The sequence below is a fragment of the Convolutriloba macropyga genome, chromosome 15, assembly GCF_964194025.1.
Source record: "Convolutriloba macropyga chromosome 15, txConMacr16.3, whole genome shotgun sequence".
Lineage (NCBI taxonomy): Eukaryota > Metazoa > Xenacoelomorpha > Acoela > Convolutidae > Convolutriloba > Convolutriloba macropyga.
Window position 1 is genome coordinate 15,643,489 of NC_134482.1, and position 18,220 is coordinate 15,661,708.

The 18,220-nt window shown below is 35.8% G+C and overlaps 2 protein-coding genes across 2 annotated transcripts in view; both read left to right on the forward strand.

The window, feature by feature from the left end:
- The window catches only part of LOC142354350 (uncharacterized), a 76,113-nt gene extending 62,994 nt beyond the window's left edge, over nt 1–13,119 (forward strand). The window contains exons 9-14 of the mRNA XM_075406623.1: nt 1,811–2,075; nt 5,757–6,055; nt 8,300–8,425; nt 8,761–8,858; nt 11,755–12,252; nt 12,907–13,119. Of these exons, the coding sequence (XP_075262738.1) occupies nt 1,811–2,075; nt 5,757–6,055; nt 8,300–8,425; nt 8,761–8,858; nt 11,755–12,252; nt 12,907–12,932 (1,312 nt within the window). The 3' untranslated portion in view covers nt 12,933–13,119. The remainder of the gene's footprint in view (nt 1–1,810; nt 2,076–5,756; nt 6,056–8,299; nt 8,426–8,760; nt 8,859–11,754; nt 12,253–12,906) is intronic.
- LOC142354050 (uncharacterized) overlaps nt 1–18,220 on the forward strand; it is a 110,644-nt gene that overhangs the window by 73,520 nt on the left and 18,904 nt on the right. The window lies entirely within an intron of this gene.

The following is an 18,220-nucleotide window of genomic DNA, read 5'->3' on the forward strand; positions in this document are numbered from 1 at the left end:
AGTATAGTTTTAGAAATCCAACAAACTGCACGCCAAATTTGAACACTTTGACACTGAAAAAAAACAGATAAAAATTTTGGTCAATTTATCTCTTATTTCAATCCCGATGTGCATCAAGCGCGTCAACGGCCGCTATTTTCCGGCGATCGGCCGGCTATGTTAAACGTTGGATAATAGCCCCCCCCAAAAAAATAAAATCTTTCAGCCAGCTAATCGCACTAGCAGCGTGGCATCAAATACATAAGTACTGTGCTGCAATGTGGCCAGTTGCTAATCGTCAATTCGATTTATCTTATTTGCAGTCTCTTGGTTTCGACTGTTCTGCACGTTCTGTTTTATGTGTTTTTGCATATTTGGTTCTGACAGCTCAGATGTCAAGTCCATTGCACAGCTATTTCAATTGGAGCCCTAAAACATCATTTTCTCTAAGTACCTGAGAAAATTTGTAATTTTAATTGAACTAAAATAGTAGGATAGAGGAAAAGCCGCCGACTTTTCGCGAATTTTCGTATTTTCCTAGCGAACATTTTTTGGTCCGCTTTTCAAATAACTATCAAAACTCAACGGCCGTGGTAATGTTCCTTTCATTGATATTTATTTTTTCAAAAAAACCACTCTTGGTGTTAAAAAATTGGCACTTCTGTCATCGCCATCAAAGCAAAATAAAAATAAAATTTTTCCGGAAAACCATTTTATAGTAAGAAAAGTTTTCTTAAATGCAATCATTTTCGCAGATATTCAATAAAAATTTGCAATTTTCCTGTTTTTAGCGTAATAATAGTATCTTATGTTTTAGTTGTTCAAAATTGTTTTTAACCATTTCCGAGGTGAAAATACTCTGAATTATAAATTTTATAACGACAAATTGATTGTTAATTGCTCTCAAAGAGGAGTATTGGTATTCTACAGTTTTTACGACTCGAAGAGGAGTATTGAGATTCTACGGTTTTTTAAGCTGAAATCATGACTTGAAATTTGACTTTTTGTTTTTGAACATTGACTTCTGTTTTATAACGTTGACTTCTGTTTTTGAACATTGGACTTTAAAAGTGGCTTAGTTTGTAATGCATAGTAATTAAGAACTGATGGTATTATTCAAGGTTAGAAGGTCATTTCGAAAATTTTTGATCCAACCTATCCAAACTACCCCTCCCCCAACTACGCCCCACACCTACCCCCACCCCACACACACACCTGCCCTCACACCTAAACCCTTTCCCCCAACTACCAACCCCCCAACTACCACTGCCTCCCCCAACTACCCCCCCCCCCCCGCCGCCAACAAAGATCGAATTAATTTTGTGTTGATTATTGAAGTCAATGGAGCTGCGTATTAAGCGTGACACAGCTGAAATACAAAGCTATTGAATATGGAAATAAAATTTTTAGAGGCCAATGGTATAAGATTTCTAAGAATGTATTTTGACCTAATTCTTTGAACCAATTTTTATAGTACAATATTCAGCATGTGACCCATGACACAATTGTTTATCCTATGAAACATCTTCGCTGCATAACCAGTTATGATTCTTGTGGCACTGTTTGTTTAAACTCTTCTTTTTGTCTCAAGAAAGGTAGCGCCTTTTTAGGAGCAACGGAAGCTAACAAGACTTTTGTGTCGAGCGTCTTAATTGGTTCCCTAAACCATTGATTCCTTCGAAAAAAAATGTTAAATATTTTTATTTTAGAATAACAACCAATTTTTCGGAACAATTAACTTTTTTGTCCAAAATAAATTTTTGCAGCTTATAAATTAATAATTTCCAGTGTCACTTTTGCGATTTTTGGTGCAAGTTTGGGTGCAATGCAGGTACCAGTCTGATAGCAGAAGGACTTGGAGAGAAGAGTGCGCTGGTCACCTCAAAGAGGGACCAAAAGATGGAACCAGTGAGTCTGTTGATGACCATCCGCCATCACCCCGTCTCCACCGTGACAGGACGGTTGAGATGGTGGCGATGAAAGATGAGGGATCACACTCACAAGAGAGGAGTATTTTGAGCAGTAGTGGTGATACTGGTAACAGACGACTACTGCAATTGAGTGAAAGGGATATGAATGCTGAAAATAATCAGCAGGTTATTAAATTAAATTTTTGTATATGAAGTTGGAAGCGAGCGGTCACAATTGATTCTACTGTTTTAATATGAAATTAGAAAATTTTGATGTTAAAAATTTGGTAACGTGAATATTTAAACTAAAGGTAACACATTTGAATTTACAGTTTTTGGGCTTTCCCAGACTTTTGCTTTTAGTGATGCATAGGTTTGTGAATGCTAAGATTAATGTTTGCAGCCTTTAATTCACGCTTATATCTTCACCGCCGGTGTTGGATATCATGCGAATGATTACATCAGATCAGTAATTTTGTGATATCAAGAACAAAGTTTTGTAGTTAACTATCAAACTAATTTTCAAACTCGAAACCTGTTAGATGAACTAATAAGAGGTCTTTTCTTAAGAACGTAATGCTGATCTGATTCATTATATTTTTTAAATGATTTTTTAGGTTACTCAAGCCTTTGCTTGACTGGTGCTATTTTTCAACCCGATTTATTGAACCCTCTTTTGACAAATTTTCCACCCCTTTGTCTTTTAACCCGGCAGATTTTTCACCCGGATACGTTTCCCCAACTCTACGCCGGTTATTATAGTGGCTCTATTTTTTTTTACAGTTCAAGGATTTTCAATTGTATTGGGGCGCTGTCTTTTTTATACGACTCGAAGAGAAGTAATGGTGGTTTTTTAAATCGGTAACTTCTATTTTTAGAGGATGGATTCTAGAGGAAGTCGAAGTGTTTACGTCAATCTGCTGAACAATAGTCAAAAGCAAAGAGATTATTTAGTGGTTTTTATTCATGCGTTATTCCGAGAGAACGCGAGAAAATTGGGTGTGTAACAATTGCGCGCTCAGCGAGCAACATTTACCACATTAGGCTCTTTCAAAACGGTTTTTTAATTGCTCTCGAAGAGAAGCAATTATTGTAGAGGCGTGTCTTTTGTTGCAAACTTTTTGCTTGACCGTTTTTTACTTTTTGAGTGACTTTTACGCCCTTGGCTTTTTGCGTTTCGCGTGATCTAAAATTCTCTCTCAATCACAATTTCAAGCGGCTGAACTCAATTGGCGGCAATTTAATACTAAAAGTCAAATGAAAAGTGCGTCGAAATTGGTGTCATTTTTAACTTTAAATCTTAATAGTGGTATATGTTAACCTCTAATGTGGTTATTTGAGGCCCACTTTTGAACTTCTTAGTCCCATTTAGGCTTCCTTTTTGACCTGATTCCATTTTTTTTATTTTGTGGTCAAGAAGTGAAGCCTCAGTTATACAGAGAAGTTTTTTCTGATTTGTCTTTATTCGGGTTTCTCTCTTCTGTTGTTTATTTTGTCACTGAAACGAAGTAGGTGGGTCTTTGATTGAGCAGTTTTTTTGATCGTTTGCAAATTAATAGTTGGAAAGTACGGCGTTACTATGCCGTAGGGATTTTTTTTTAATTTTTTTCGAATTTTGTTTTTACTTTCCTCGGTTTTCTCTGTTGTGATGTTTCTCTAATACTAGTTAGTCCATTATTGAATGAAACTATCTGTTGTGCACGTTTACTATGCCAATAGTTGTTTTGAAGGAGCAGCTTTTGGTGAAATTTTTTCAGTTATTTGGCCGTTCTTTTTGATCTGGTTTACAGATTTCGTTTTTCCTAATGTTATTTTGACTCCGTTTTTATTGCAAAGTGATTAGTGTAATTGAGTTGGTTATATTTGTTTAATGGTTGGCATGGATTTAAGTGTATATCAACTTCGAGTTAGTTCCGGAGTCGTCTGGCTACAATACTTGATCTGTTTACACATTTTCTGAATTTTTGGTTACGCTGAAACAGGAAGTAGAGCAAAAAAGCGAGAGGTTTTTGCGGTTTTAAATTTTCACTCTATTTTTAAAGCTGAGTGGGAAAACGATTACTGGATAAAAATTTCCTTTCTTGCTAGTGCTTTTTGCCATTCGCATACGGCAATTTGACAGTGATTTTTACTTTATTTTGATCGGACTTGTTTTTCTGAATCGTTTTCTCGATACATTTGTGGGCCAATTTAGGTCTAGTTTTTTTGTTTAGTTGGAATTTTTTCCTATCCGAATTTGTTTTGATACTGGCCCCTGTTTGCTCTTATTGAGAAACAGGGGTATGTCCAACTGCAAAATGATATCAAAATAGTTCGCACTTCAAAAGTGTTTTAAAACAAATTATTTTTTTTCCATTTCTTCTTTTAATACCAATTGCGGTTTTTGGAATCTTTGGTGGCATTTTCTGGCAATATGCGGGGTATGTTTTATCTGAAGCTATAAAATCGCTGCAAAATGATAGAGGTGTGAATTAATCGGGGTTAATTGATTGGGGGTTATACTTATAAGGGTGAGACACGCAACTTGCAACTGGTTAAATCTTTTTGCATTCCGGAATAAACATTTCACTGTTATTAGTAGCCGCCCTCATCTTCTCAGCCGGCTATTATAGCGCTCCTATTTTTTTACAATACAAAGAATTTGAATTGTATTGGGGCGCTGTCTTTTTTTAAGATCTGTTCACACATTTTCATGATTTTTGAAGTCAAATTGGAGTAGTGATTTTGGTCACGCCGGAACAGGAAGTGGAGCGAAAAAGCGAGTGGTTTTGCGGCGTGAAATTTTTTTGCTCTAAATTTAAAGTAGAGTGAGAAAACGGTGTTTGAACATAAATTCGCTTTCTCGCTAGGGGTTTTTTTGTTCACATGCGGCAATTTCACTCTGATTTTTACTGTTTTTTCGGTTTTTTGAATCGATTTTTTTTCTAAAGCGTTTTCACTATCCATTGATGGTTCATTCTAGGCCTAGTTTTTTGTTTGATACAAATTTTCATTTCTCGCTAGTGGTTTTTTTTTGTTTGGTTTTCCCAATTCACTCATAGTCCGTTCTAGGTCTAGTTTTATGGTTATAGTCAATGAAAATTCTTTGAATTGTACGCCAGGACTTGTCCTGCTATGTTTTTTAATTCGTCGAATTTTTTTTTCGCTTTACCCATTTTGCCGCTTTTTCGACATTTTGCGTGAAATCTTTTTGACTTCTCTAGGCTAGTTTTACTCTTCTGTCATTCTGCTCGATGTCCTTTTAAACAGCAGCTGCTCAGGCAAGCAATTCAAAATGAAGAGAGTCAGTATAAAAAATCAAAGCGAGAAATAGAAACGGGATGAACCCATAAAGCCCATTTTTAGATGCCCGGTACTTGAACTTTTTTCTCATAAGTTTTAGTTACTATCTATAATGCTTATTGGTATTGATACTAGACCCTGTAGCCTCTCACTCTCTCAATTTTTGTTGATATTTTCTTTTCTTTCAATCCCAATAGAGTTATGGGAATCAACGGCGGCTATTTTCCGGCAATCTGACGGGTATGTTTATAATGATCATCGATTTAATTTGCTGTACGAACAAAAACAATTTATTGTTAAGTGTTGTAAAAAATTGCCTCGATGATTCTCGCTTGATGGTGAGGAATTGATGATATCTCAATTGGGATAGTTTCTTGGTGATGAACGCTTAGATAGATATAAATAATTCCTAATTATGTATACGTGTATGTGCCTTTCAAAAAGTGCTTCAGAAGTTATTTCTATGTTAAGCAGAAAATGGAACCTCTAATCTTAGTCTGAAAAATTGCTAGAAAAATAGAATGTGAATAATATTTTGACTTGTGGCTATTAAGGGTAATTTACTCGTTCAAAAAACTGTTTTAGTATGATGGAAAAAGCGAAGCTAACAAGTTTATTGAGTGGGCTAAACGAATGGAGAAGTGTGAGGCATTATTTCTCGATGGCAACAATGAAAACGACTCAACAGATGGTAAACCTCGAAATTCTTCAGCTTCAACTGACATGACATCGACGCCAGTTGTTCCGAAGCGGTTCCTGACCCCGCCGCCTCGAAGGGTGACTCGACCACCAGACAATTTGCCTGCTTCGCTTGAGTATTCGGATCCAGCTGTGCAGGAAATGTACAATAACTGGATGGAGTACAAGAGCACGAAGGCGCCAAGGTACGGAATTATTTAAGGCTGAATGAAAAAAGTATTGAAGTAACGAAATGATCGAACTTGAGTGACCTTGACCTGATTTAAATTTATTAGTTGCTCTCGAACGAAGTTTAACTAGAATATTAGTCCTGTGGCCTTGTGCAATTTTTTTCTTGATCTAATTTTTGTCTGACCCTTTTGATGGCGTGAAGGTTGGGTTTTCAGAGATTGACCCCGCGCTCTTCAATCACCCCTCCCCTCCTGCCGCATGCTCGACCACCTCCCCGCGCTCCAACTCACGCTCCTCAATTAAGCTATCCCCCGCCAAGAATCAGTTAGCTACTAAGGAATCCAACTTCTCGCCAGTCGTTTGAGAGCAAATCGCCCGACGTAAAAGGCAGTCCTTGGAATTAAGACTAGTTTTTATTTGTCAATGCAGGAGTTCCGACTAACCACGCGAACCTCGCTCTATTTACAACATGAAGGGTATTTGAGCGATATATGCGGAGTCCATTTGATTGCATTTTTCTTGTGTTCCCTGGCCTAATCTCTCCCTTGAAACAGTTAAGAATAACTAGCCACAAAATGCTTTGTTGTTGAACACGGATATCAAAATGAATAAGGAATACAGTGAACAGTTTTTGCGTTCGCCGGATAATCTGTTAATAAAATTGATCTTAGTTCTAAATAATTGCCCTCCGATGGAGTTTGAGGCCATTATTGTGAAGATCTGCTAACACAGACAAAATCCTACCCCCTGAGCTCATAATAGCAAAAATGTCTCTAATCAAGTTTCGTTGACATATTCAAACCAGAAAGTTTTGAAAATTTTCACGTGTATCTGAGTTTTCAACAAAACGCTCGAACAAAACCATTCAAAATTAGACTGAAACCAACTTTGGAATGGATTCGATTGTTTGTCAATGCGTTCAAAAATGGAATAAGTTTCCACAATGGCTTCAGTTAGCGAGAATTGAAAAAAAAGAATTTAAAAACGTTGAATGATTTTTTTGATCTCGCAGCATGAAAACGTTTCTTTTGAGTAATAACTTGGTGTAGAAGTGGAATTTCTATCTTAAGATATCTTTAGAAAATTAAAAAAACTTAAGAAATTATAGCAAAGTACTAACCTTGGGTTATTTCTCAGAAGTTTCGAATTGAATTATAATGAAAGAATAATGGCTAAGTAAGTTAGAACTGTATAAGCGGTTTATTGAACAAATATTGATTTTGATTAGTAATGATAGTTCTGACTTTGTCTAAACTGAACGGATTTAGAACCTTTAATGAAACTTAAGTTTTCTCAGCTCAATTTAGAGGTTACTTACCAAATTGGTGATAAACTTTATTCAACCATGTGATTTTTTGGGACTTTTCGTATAAGATTAATTTATAAAAAGAAATCGGACTTGATTATATCTCTATTATTTACTTTTGCGGAGTATATATACCGCTTGATATTTGTAGATTTTAAGAGCTTCTTCTCAATTTAATTTTGTAAGTGAAGAGTCTCCTTTGTGTTTGGTAAGACAGAGAGATCGTAGTTAGATTTTCGGCTTGTTTTTGATATAATTTTGTCAGTAGGCGTAAGTACTAGAAATTAGCTATTGTAAGTCAACTTTTTCTAAGTATTGGATTGTGCCCGTTTTTGTTGGTAATTTAGTTAGCGCAGAAGGTCTTTAAGAGAATTAAAGTCGCCTAGAGGGCTAACTTAGAGAAAAACAATACTTAGGAATTATTTTTAAAATTTGTTGGAATTTAGAGGCTAAGGCCCCCGAATCACCTCAGCTGAATTTTAAATTGTACACTTGGGAGCTTTTAAAATTCATTTTTGTTTTTAGGAAGAAACAATTCTAAGAAATTTATATCGAAAAACCGAGAGCTCTAAGTCTCTGAGTAGATCTCCTAGAACCTTAACTAAGTTCTAAGTGTACGGTTCGACGCTACTGCTGAGGAACGCTTGAGAAGACAGATATTCGTGGTTTGAAGGGCGACCGCCCTTTTATACCGTTTTACCAGCCACCCCTCATCATCGCCATCTCAGGCTAGCCTCCCTGTGCTTAAGCTCGCTGCAACCAATTCGAACGCTCGAGAGCAATTCGTGTGGTGGGAGTTGATTATATTTGAAGCAGTTTTGCGTATGGAAATTAAAGCGACGTTTGTTCACTTCGTTCAAATATCCAAAAATGTCCAGATAAATTCGGAATTTCAGTAAAAAATTTTGCTTTCGTCTGATAATAAGGAAATTGATTTTAATCCTTATTTAAGGTTGAGTCCGGACCACGGAGGCGATCTTAAAGTGAGGTTTGATGTGAATGTGAGGGAGAAGACATACTTCAAAGACGAAGTACCCAAAATGAGTTCTCTCAAATCTGGAATGCACTTCAAATCAAGGTAACAACTTTATACGCTCAATTCACGGCTATTGACAATCAAAAATATTGTCTGATTGGTTGCGAAATTATACTCTTGATCATGCACCTTCCATAATACGTTTCGGCTTTTAAAAATCTCACCCCCCCCCCTACCACCCGCCCCGCGTCTAGTATTTTACGAACGTCTAGTATCTAGGATCCTGTTGTGAAGAACTTACCCTACATATGTGTGTTAGAAGATCTGGCACCCTGGAAATTTCAATTTTTTTCGTTGCTTCACTATTTAACTGGATTTTTCAATTCTTGCACCATCATAGCGACCTTTGCAGTTTTCGCATAAGAATACTTTTTCAGAATGCAGACGAGACTGCGACATTGTGCCTCCTCCCTGGCTAAGAAAGTGAAGAGAACCACTAGAGGACGAGAGGGCAAAAGACTCAGATCCGACTCGGGTGAGAAAATTTGCAAAAAGAGTCTTTCCCCATTATAGTCTCACCGTTCACACCTTCGTGGTCGTATAAAGCGTATACCCTCCATCATTGTAAACATACCATAATGTGAAAGACACCTGAAACTTACTTAATGCTGCAAGCAATATACCCAGAAATATCGGCTACAAAAAATGTATTCACCATCTCAGAAGACATTTCATATCAGTGTGACACTCCAAAAACCACCGTGCAAAAATTAAGGAAACATTGTTAATAGCCGCCCTCATCTTCTCAGCCGGCTATTATAGCGCTCCTATTTTTTTTACAATTCAAAGAATTTGAATTGTATTGGGGCGCTGTCTTTTTACGACTCGAAGAGGAGTATTGGAGAAGTCCTTTTTTTTAATCAATTTTATTGGAGTGATTTTTAAAGCGGGAAATGAAACGCGTGAAAAAATTTGGAGTGGTTTTTGTGCTGAACAAAATTGAAGAGTGGAGCGAAAAGAGAGTGGTTTTTGTTCATACCGCTGTTTTTGAGAGAGCGATAAATTGATGTGTGAAAAAATTTTCTCTAAGCGAGCGAAATTTTTTTGTTCACATGCGGCTTTTTAAAACCTTTTTTTCGTTATTTTTTGGTTTAGAGGTCTGATTATGATATTGTGTGATGCTTAGGGTTGTTTTAATAGTGATTCGCAAGTTTTTGGTCATTAATAAGATTTTTATGCCATTTTGCTGGTTTTTCAGCTATTTTGCTGAATTTTAGGCGAATTTAAGCAATTTTTTGCGTTTTGTTTTGTTATAATGCTTTGTAATGGCTTTGAATAGACGCATGTTAGTAACTGAGTTTTTAGATACCAAGTGATTACATTCTCTTAGGTTGGAAACGATTTTTTTGTTTAGAAAAATGACAATAAACTGAAAAATTTTGAATTATTTTTCTTAATTTTTTGCTGTTTTTCGTTTTTTTTTCTAAACTTAGAAAAATTTTTCAGCCTATTCGACTTTCCTATTGTTTTCGAAGTCTTCCAGTACTAATTCACTCCAATTAACGTTTTTTGGGTCTATGTGCTCCCGTGAAATTGAAAAAAGCTCAATTTTTTCTATGATTTTTTTTTTTCAATTTTTTTAAATACCCTTTGTTCTTCAATTTTTTGTAGCATTTGGGGATGCCTATAGTCCAAATTAGTTGTCCATGATGCATGTTGATGATTTTGATTTCAGTTTTGAACCATTTTGTTAAAGATAATTGAGTAACTTTTATGAAGAGTTACGCAAATTTTCGTGTTTTTTTTGGAATTTTTGCTGAGTTCTTCTGATTGTCTGCTTTTTGCTAGTTTTTAATGGTCTAGTTTTTGATAGGAGCTTTTCTAGAGGTTTTGTTGAAATATATTTAGTGCACTTTTCAATGACAAATATCACTAACTTTTCTTAAACACTAACTTTTTTTCTATTTTTTTCGTTCTTCGTTTTTACTCATATAAATAAACAATTGTTTGGATTGGTGGACACTTGACCAGATGTAGTATTAAAAGTTTTTTGAAATAATGATTTGTTTTCAGCATAATGGTATTTGATTCATTATTTGTGGCTATTTTTTTGTTTTTTTACAGAAAATATTTTTGGTTTTGTTTTTCATTTCCTTTCTTTTACCTACGTTTATTCTACTTGAAATTTGTGTTTGGTTTTTGTCTCAAATAGCAGTGTTTCAACAAAATTAAACTTAACCTATTTCACGGGTTTTTGCCAAAAGTTGCTCTTAAACTTGCAACTCAATGTAAAATTTTTATCACGTGCTTTATCGTCTTTTCTGGTCAGTTATTTTTTCATTGTTCTTTTTCTTTTTATTGTTTTAAAGTGACAAGTGTTATTCAGTAGGATAAGCATTATGTTAGTTATTGTGGTCAATCAGTAGAGTAAGTTTTATGTTTGTTAGGGGCGTTCGTTTTTTCCTTCGAGTCGTTTCCGGAATTCTTCCGGCTATGTTTTTAAGATCTGTTCACACATTTTCATGATTTTTGAAGTCAAATTGGAGTAGTGATTTTGGTCACGCCGAAACAGCAAGTGGAGCGAAAAAGCAAGTGGAGCGAAAAAAGTTGCTAAATTTAAAGTAGAGTGAGAGAACGGTGTTTGAACAAAAATTCGCTTTCTCGCTAGTGGTTTTTTGTTCACATGCGGCAATTTCACTTTGATTTTTACAGTTTTTCGATTTTTTGGATCGGATTTTTTTCGAAATGGTTTTCCCAATCCATTCATAGTCCGTTCTTGGTCTAGTTTTCTGTTTAGTCAATGAAAATTCTTTGAATTGTGTGTCAGGACTTGTCCTGCTATGTTTTTTTACTTCGTCGAATAAAAAAATGTTTCGCTTTACCTCATTTTGCCGCCTTTTCAACATTTTGCGTGAAATCTTTTTGACTTCTCTAGGCTAGTTTCTCTCTTCTCTCATTCTGCTCAAAGTCCTTTTAAACAGCAGCTGCTCAGCAAAGCAAATCAAAATGAACAGAGTCAGTATAAAAAATTGAAGTCAGAAATAGAAACGGGATAAACCCATAAAGCCCAATTTTAGATGCCCGCTATTTGAACGTCGTTCCTATAAGTCTTAGTTACCATCTCTTATGCTTATTGGTATTGATAATAGCCCCTGTAGCCTCTCTCTAAGAAACATAAGTATGTTCAACTACGAAATGCCATCAAAATAAATCGGACTTAAAAAAATGTTTTTGTACAAAAATCTTTTTTTTTTCAATATCTTCTGTTATTTCAATCCCAATCATGCTTATTGGAATCAACGGCGGCTATTTTCCGGCAATCTGCCGAGTATGTTTTTCTATTAAAAGGGAGAGTGGCTCTATTGAGCTTAGGGGTCAAACAGTACGGTGCAAATTTTAGCGAGAGGTATATCGTCATCTTTTCTGATTAGGGGAATACGAAGATTTGGATTTTCTGGACCAAAGGGTGAGTCGATTGGCCGAGCAAAGTGACCAGTTGTGTCGGAACTTGACACTGGAAGCACAGGCTGGCCTCCGATTCAGCGCAACATCTGGCGTAACAACCAACTTGGCCAGTAATGATGATGACGATGACGAAGGGGGTTTCTTCGCTCATCAACAACAACGTCGTGTAGATATGAATTCAGCTTTGTTATCAGATGAAACCAATGATGAAGGATCTCACGATTCCTACATTGACCTTTCGACCTTGGATGATGTTAAATCGGAATCGCCTGAAAGACCAGAGCCCAGTTCCAGGCAAATGGGCGGCAGTGAGATTAAGTCAGAGTGCCTGTGTAAGTGTGCACAGTCGGCTACCGTAGTGACTGCTGAAAGTGTTGATGATGATGACGATGAGCTTCGTGAAGAGAACTTGAATGAAAACGTGTTTGATGAAATGACCGCATCCTCGGAATCCTTTATAAAAGGTATGGAATGAAAGAACTCACTCTTCCCCTTTATAACATACCCCTACATAACTGTTAACAGACATGCAATATTGGGGGGGGGGGGGGTATGAAGGGAAAGACGCAAAAAACTCTTGCAACGCGTGGAACTGCAAGATTAGCATTGTGGGAGGTTATTTAGTTTGAAGATCTTAACAAGTTAAGCCGTGAAAGCACCAGTACATCGGTACATGATTCGAACCAACATTTAGCTTGCATGTTTAGTGTGCAACTAACTCCATTACGCCAAATGGACTCAGTATGACGAACATTAAATTTTCGGCCCGGAAGTCGCGCTAATTGAGTTTTGATCCAAGATTTCAATCAACCTTTTTCGTGACGTCTTTTCAATGCTTATTTGTATAAATGTTCTGCAGATTTTTGCTTCCTGGTATCTAGTTTTCAGATTTCGTTGACTCTTTTCTTCCTGTTATTAACCAGACAATTCCAATGTAATGACTGTGACTCTCAGTCATTACGACACCGGAATTGAATAAAGAGGAAGAACTAGCCATTGGAATCTGAAAACTATATCAGGAAGTAAATGTTTGCAGATGTTCATATAAATTAGTGATATTTACAACTTAGTATTTAGTTGTTTAGTACCACACTGTGAGCTTTTTTTGTTTGTTTTAGCCTCTGGAATGACCAAACACGTGTAAAGATGTGACCCAATTGAGATGATTGTCAAGTTTCTGTCTATATCGGATGGTGATGCTATTATATCGGAGATGCTGACCTCATTGATTTAGTCTTCTTCGTTCTATATTCTAATTTATTCTACCTATCATGACACTAACACTCTATTTGTATCTTCATTCGTGTATTTTAATTGACAAATTTGTAAAATTAGCTTTTGAATTCGGCGATTGACGTCAGATATTTTCAGTTAGTGTAGTAGACGGGGGGTCATAGAAAAAGATCCTATTTGTCCTTCAGGGCGGAAATCAACCTCGACCCTTTCTCGTCTTTTTGCAAAAATTGTTGGCTCAAAATCTGAGCTGCCTTATTCACGGTTGGTCTGCGCTTTTTCTAAATTTTTGCAAGCTTTTGTGAGTTGGCTGTCTGCCACGTTTTCGCTTGACTGTTTTAACTTTTCAAGTGAATTTTGCGTCCCCGGACTTGAGCTTTGCGTGATTTATAATAAATCTCGCGATCACAATTTTAAACAACTGAACTCAATTGGCGGCAGGTTACAACTCAAAGTCAGTTGGAAAGTGCCGCGTAATGTATTTCACTTTAAATCATACAGGTGGCCTATATAAGCTCTAGTAACGTTATTTGAAGCCTCCTCCGGCTGAACCAGTTTATCGCTTGAGGGCAAATAGTTCGACATAAGTCGGCTTTGTTTCAGCGCATTATTTTAAATGCTCGAAGACTAATGTTATTATTAGTAGCCACCGTCAGACTCAATGGCTATTATTTAGGCGCTTTCTTTTTTATGTATAAGCTGCAGGAATTGTATTGTATAAGGGCACTTTCTGTTTTAAAGATAGATTCTCATATTTTTCGACTTTTTTCCATAATTAATTTTAACTCTAACCGCGTTCACCGCCATTCGCCTGATGATGGCTTTACCGTCGTGAGTGCAAATTTTCAATTGCTTTCAAACGAGAGCAACTATATTAGTCCTGCGGTCTTTTAATGCAATTTTTCAGTTGACCAATTTTGTGTCTCACGCTTTTAGCTTGGGCATTGAGTGGCTTGAGTGGACCAGAAGCTCTATTATAACCATGCACCGTTCTAGACTCTAAATATGCGATTCATCGAAACTGTTGATGACTAGTGTGAAGGGAGGTTCTTAGATTCTAACCCCCTAACTTACCCCTTCCTCGCTTTCACTACTCTCCCGTCCAACCTCCTACACCTGGTGATTTGGACACAAACTTGATCTTCTTCAGAGTGTCTATATGCTTAACTCATTAAATACAGTTGTTTTAGAAAAATTTACCGTCATTTGTTATTTTTTAAGCTTGAGCACTGACAAAATATGAGAAAAGAACGTTGTGCAGAAAAATGAGACAAAATTCTTAAAAATAGCGTTAAGCTTGTTAGATCCATTTTGCTTGATCAATGCAAATGTTCAAAACTTAAATATTTTGAATGTTTTTTTTGGTTTTGTGAGTTTGACAGTTTTTGAAAGGGCGCTCTCGTTGCCGCTTTTTCTGACGAAAATAGGTGGGGTATCTGCTCAACTGTTTTTTTCCTCAGTAATTTTTGTCCAATTTATTTTATTTTTCCAGTAAAAGCGACCGTTTTCTCTTATTCCTCAGCCATTTTCGTTTTTTGTGATCTTCTGTTCACTGATCTTTGTCCTTTCTTTTTTTCTTACGTATTTTTAAATTGAATAAAGAACAGTTAGAGCTTTTTTGAGTTCACATGTTCACAAGATGCTAAATTTTGATTCTCAAGTTTACTAGAATTTCGCCGATATAGATAATTTGAGGGTTACGTCTAATTTTTTTTCAAGTTACCGTTGTACAATTATTTGTGTGTAAGTTTGAGGCAATGAGGAGAATTTTTTATTGATAGTCTCGAGGGTCTTATTGGTCCCTTGTTTTTGTTTTTTTGTCGCAATTTTGACCATTTTTTGTCTGAAGCTTTTAACTTGGGCTTAGTGGCTTGAGTGAACGAGAAGCTCTCTTATAGCCTTACACCGTTCTAGACTCGGAGTATGCGATTCACAGAAACTGTTGATGAGAGATTAGTTTGTAGTGTTAAGGGCGGTTCTTAGATTCTAACCCCTTAACTTATGCCCTGCTCGCATTCACTACTCCCCGTCCACCCTCCTCCACCTGGCGATTTGGATTCAAAATTTTCTTCTTTAGATTGTCTATGTGGTTAACCTATTAAATACAAATTTTTAGAAAAATTAAACGTTTTTTTAAGCTTGAGCACTGACAAAATATGAAAAAAGAACGTTATGCAGAGAAATGAGACAAAGTTCTGTTAAAGATTAGCGTGTAGCTCGTTAGACTTTTTTTGCTTTATCAGTACAAATGTTCAAAACCTTAATATTTCTAGGATGTATTTTTGGTTTTGTGAGTGCCGCTTTTTCTGACGAAATAAAGTTTCGTATCTGCTCAACTGTTTTTCGTCAGAAATTTGCGGCCAATCGATTTTCCTTTTCCAGTAAACTTGACTGTTTTCCTTTATTCCTCAGCCACTTTTGCCTTTTTGTGACCTTCTTTTTACTGATATTTGTCCTTTCGTTTTTTATCTTTCGTATTTTTAAACTGAATAAAGAACAGTTTGAGGGTTTTTTTAAGTTCTGATGTTCACAGGATTTTAATTTTTTATGCTCACGTTTAATAAAAAATTTGCCGATAAAGCTGATTTGACGGATGCGTCTAATTTTATTTCAAGTTACCGCAGTTGTACAATTATTTCCGGGTAAGAATTAGGCAATGATGAGAATTTCTTATGGCTGATCTCGATGGTATCTTTAATCCAGTTTTGTTTAAATTTGTCGCTATCAATGAGCCCTTTTATCTTTTGAATTTGCCCTCAGCAACTGAGTTTACATGCGTACCGTCATTTTTCACTATATTTATAGTCAGTGGTTAGGTGGAGTGATTAATTTTCTGATCTTATGTAAATATATTCAAACTTCAAGATTCAAAATTCAAATATTTTAGCTTAAAGCTGTCTGTTAAGGCCAATGGAATACGACTAGCATAGCCCTTTTGCATAGGAGATTATTACTTAATGAAAATTGAAAAAAAAATTAAGCCTTTCTTTTTTAAGTTTTAACTATCGCGTGCTGTTTATCTTTCCCTTACTTTATTATTGGACTGCTTCAACATGTGCCAAAAGTCTCTGTCACGGTTGAGTTACCAAATCTGCAGATTCTGCGCCTGAAAGAACAATCTTAAGTATTGATTTTTTTTGTTTATGTTTGTTACTTTTAGGACTGTTACTTTGAAGATTGGAAAATAAGTAAATCTAAATATATAATACATTTGGAAATTCCTCGCGGCCGACCACGTCCAACCGTCCAGTGCCGACTGCTGCCGGCTACAAAGTACTAGAGCTCCCAGCTGTCGGTTGAGAGCAATTCACCCGACGGTAGTCGGTTTTTATATCCTTGCTGAAGATTTGAATAATAGAATTGGGTTTTCCTTCTTACTGCGATCCCGGATATTGCTGTTTGGAAACTGTTTGTAGTCAGAACTTTTTTGCGCCCATATAAAAGTTACTCTAGGCTACACCCCTCTGAATTAAATTGCCACGACTGCCGTTTGGGAGCAGTTTATGTTTGATCAATGGAAGCAAAGCGTCTTTTTTCACATGCTGTTGTGATCATTTTTACATGTGAGAATATGAAGTTTAGTTCTATTCTATTTATGAATGTCTTGGTCAAAAAGATTTTTTCTACATCTGTGCTTCCAGGTATAAGATAGTCATGTGCCTAGATGTTGCTTTTTAAAAGTAAAATTTCATGTCTTTGAATTGCATCCCATTCTTGCTTTGTTTCTTTTTAATAGCCGCCCTCATCCTCTCAGCCGGCTATTATAGCGCTCCTATTTTTATTACAATTCAAAGAATTTGAATTGTATTGGTGCGCTGTTTTTTTTAAGATGTGTTCACACATTTTTCAATGACTTTGATCGTTCAAAACGGGATAAACAGGTAAAGCCCAGCGGGCATTAAGTTTCATTAGAGGCCCAAAGTGGGATTTAGTTGTCCTTCAAGTGCTAATAGTGGTGCAACTGCTGGGATGGCCTTAATTTAAGTTTAAAAGGTCATTTTTAGGAGTTTTGGGCTCAAAATGGTGCAATGTTTCATGTTTTTGTGATTTTTTTGAGTTTCTTTGTTTGATAAGTGTTAGGTTGAAGTTTTTAAAAGTTGATTAAGGTCGTTTGCGACACAAAATTGCTTGTTATGACCAATTTATGAGCTATAGGTTTTGGTACTACAAACACAAACTTGCGAAAGGATACTAATTTTTGCAATATTTTTCAGGTTTTTTGAAAATTTTTGCCATTTTTTGAGTTTTTTTAGCCCTAGGTGCCAAGAAACCTCCTCTAGAGTTTGATAAAGGGATTGATGATAGATTACTGCATAGTTTCTAGTGGTAATGGAATGGTTTTCAATTTTTTGCCATCATGAATTTTAGCATTTTTTGACAAAGATTGCAATTTTTTCATATTTTGACATTTATTATCATTATTCAAGTTGTTTGGATCCCAGGGGCCAGAAAACTTCATTAGCGGTTGGATAATAAGTTACTTAAAAATTTTCAGTTGCTGTGAATAGGTTTCAACTTTTGAATTTCACAAATTTTAGCAATTTTTTTGACAAAATTCGCATTTTTTTCAGGCTTTTGAAAATTTTCGTCATTTTTTAAGTTTTTACAGCTTCAAGGACCAGGCGATCTGCTTTGAGCTTTGTTAATAAGGCACTTCATAGTTTTTAGTAACAATGGAATAGTTTTTAACATTTTAATGTCTCGAATTTTAGCATTTTTTTTTATAAAATCTGCAATTTTTTTAAGTTTTCCCAAAGTTTTTGTCAGTTTTTGATATCCGTCCATTCTCAAGTGCGAAAAAACCTATTCCACGTTCTGATAAAAATTTTCTGCGTGGTTTTTAGTTTCAATGGATTTGTTTTCAACAATTTAACTTTTCGACTTTTGGAAGTTTTTGATAAAATTTGCAATTTTTTTCAAGTTTTTTTTAAAACATTTGTATTTCATTTATTTTTTCTTGTCTCAGTAGACAGGTAACCTCATACAGTGTTTGATAGTATGCTATTAAATAATTGTTAAATGCTAGGGGGCAATTGAATGGCTTTCAACATGTTAATAGAACGAATTTCTATTTTTTGAAGTTTGAAATTTTTTCTAAAAATTATTGCCTATCGATCTATGAGCCAATGAGTATTTTATAGCTTGGAATTGGGTTACTGGATAGCCTCTAGAGACATAGAATTGATTCTGAAGATATTC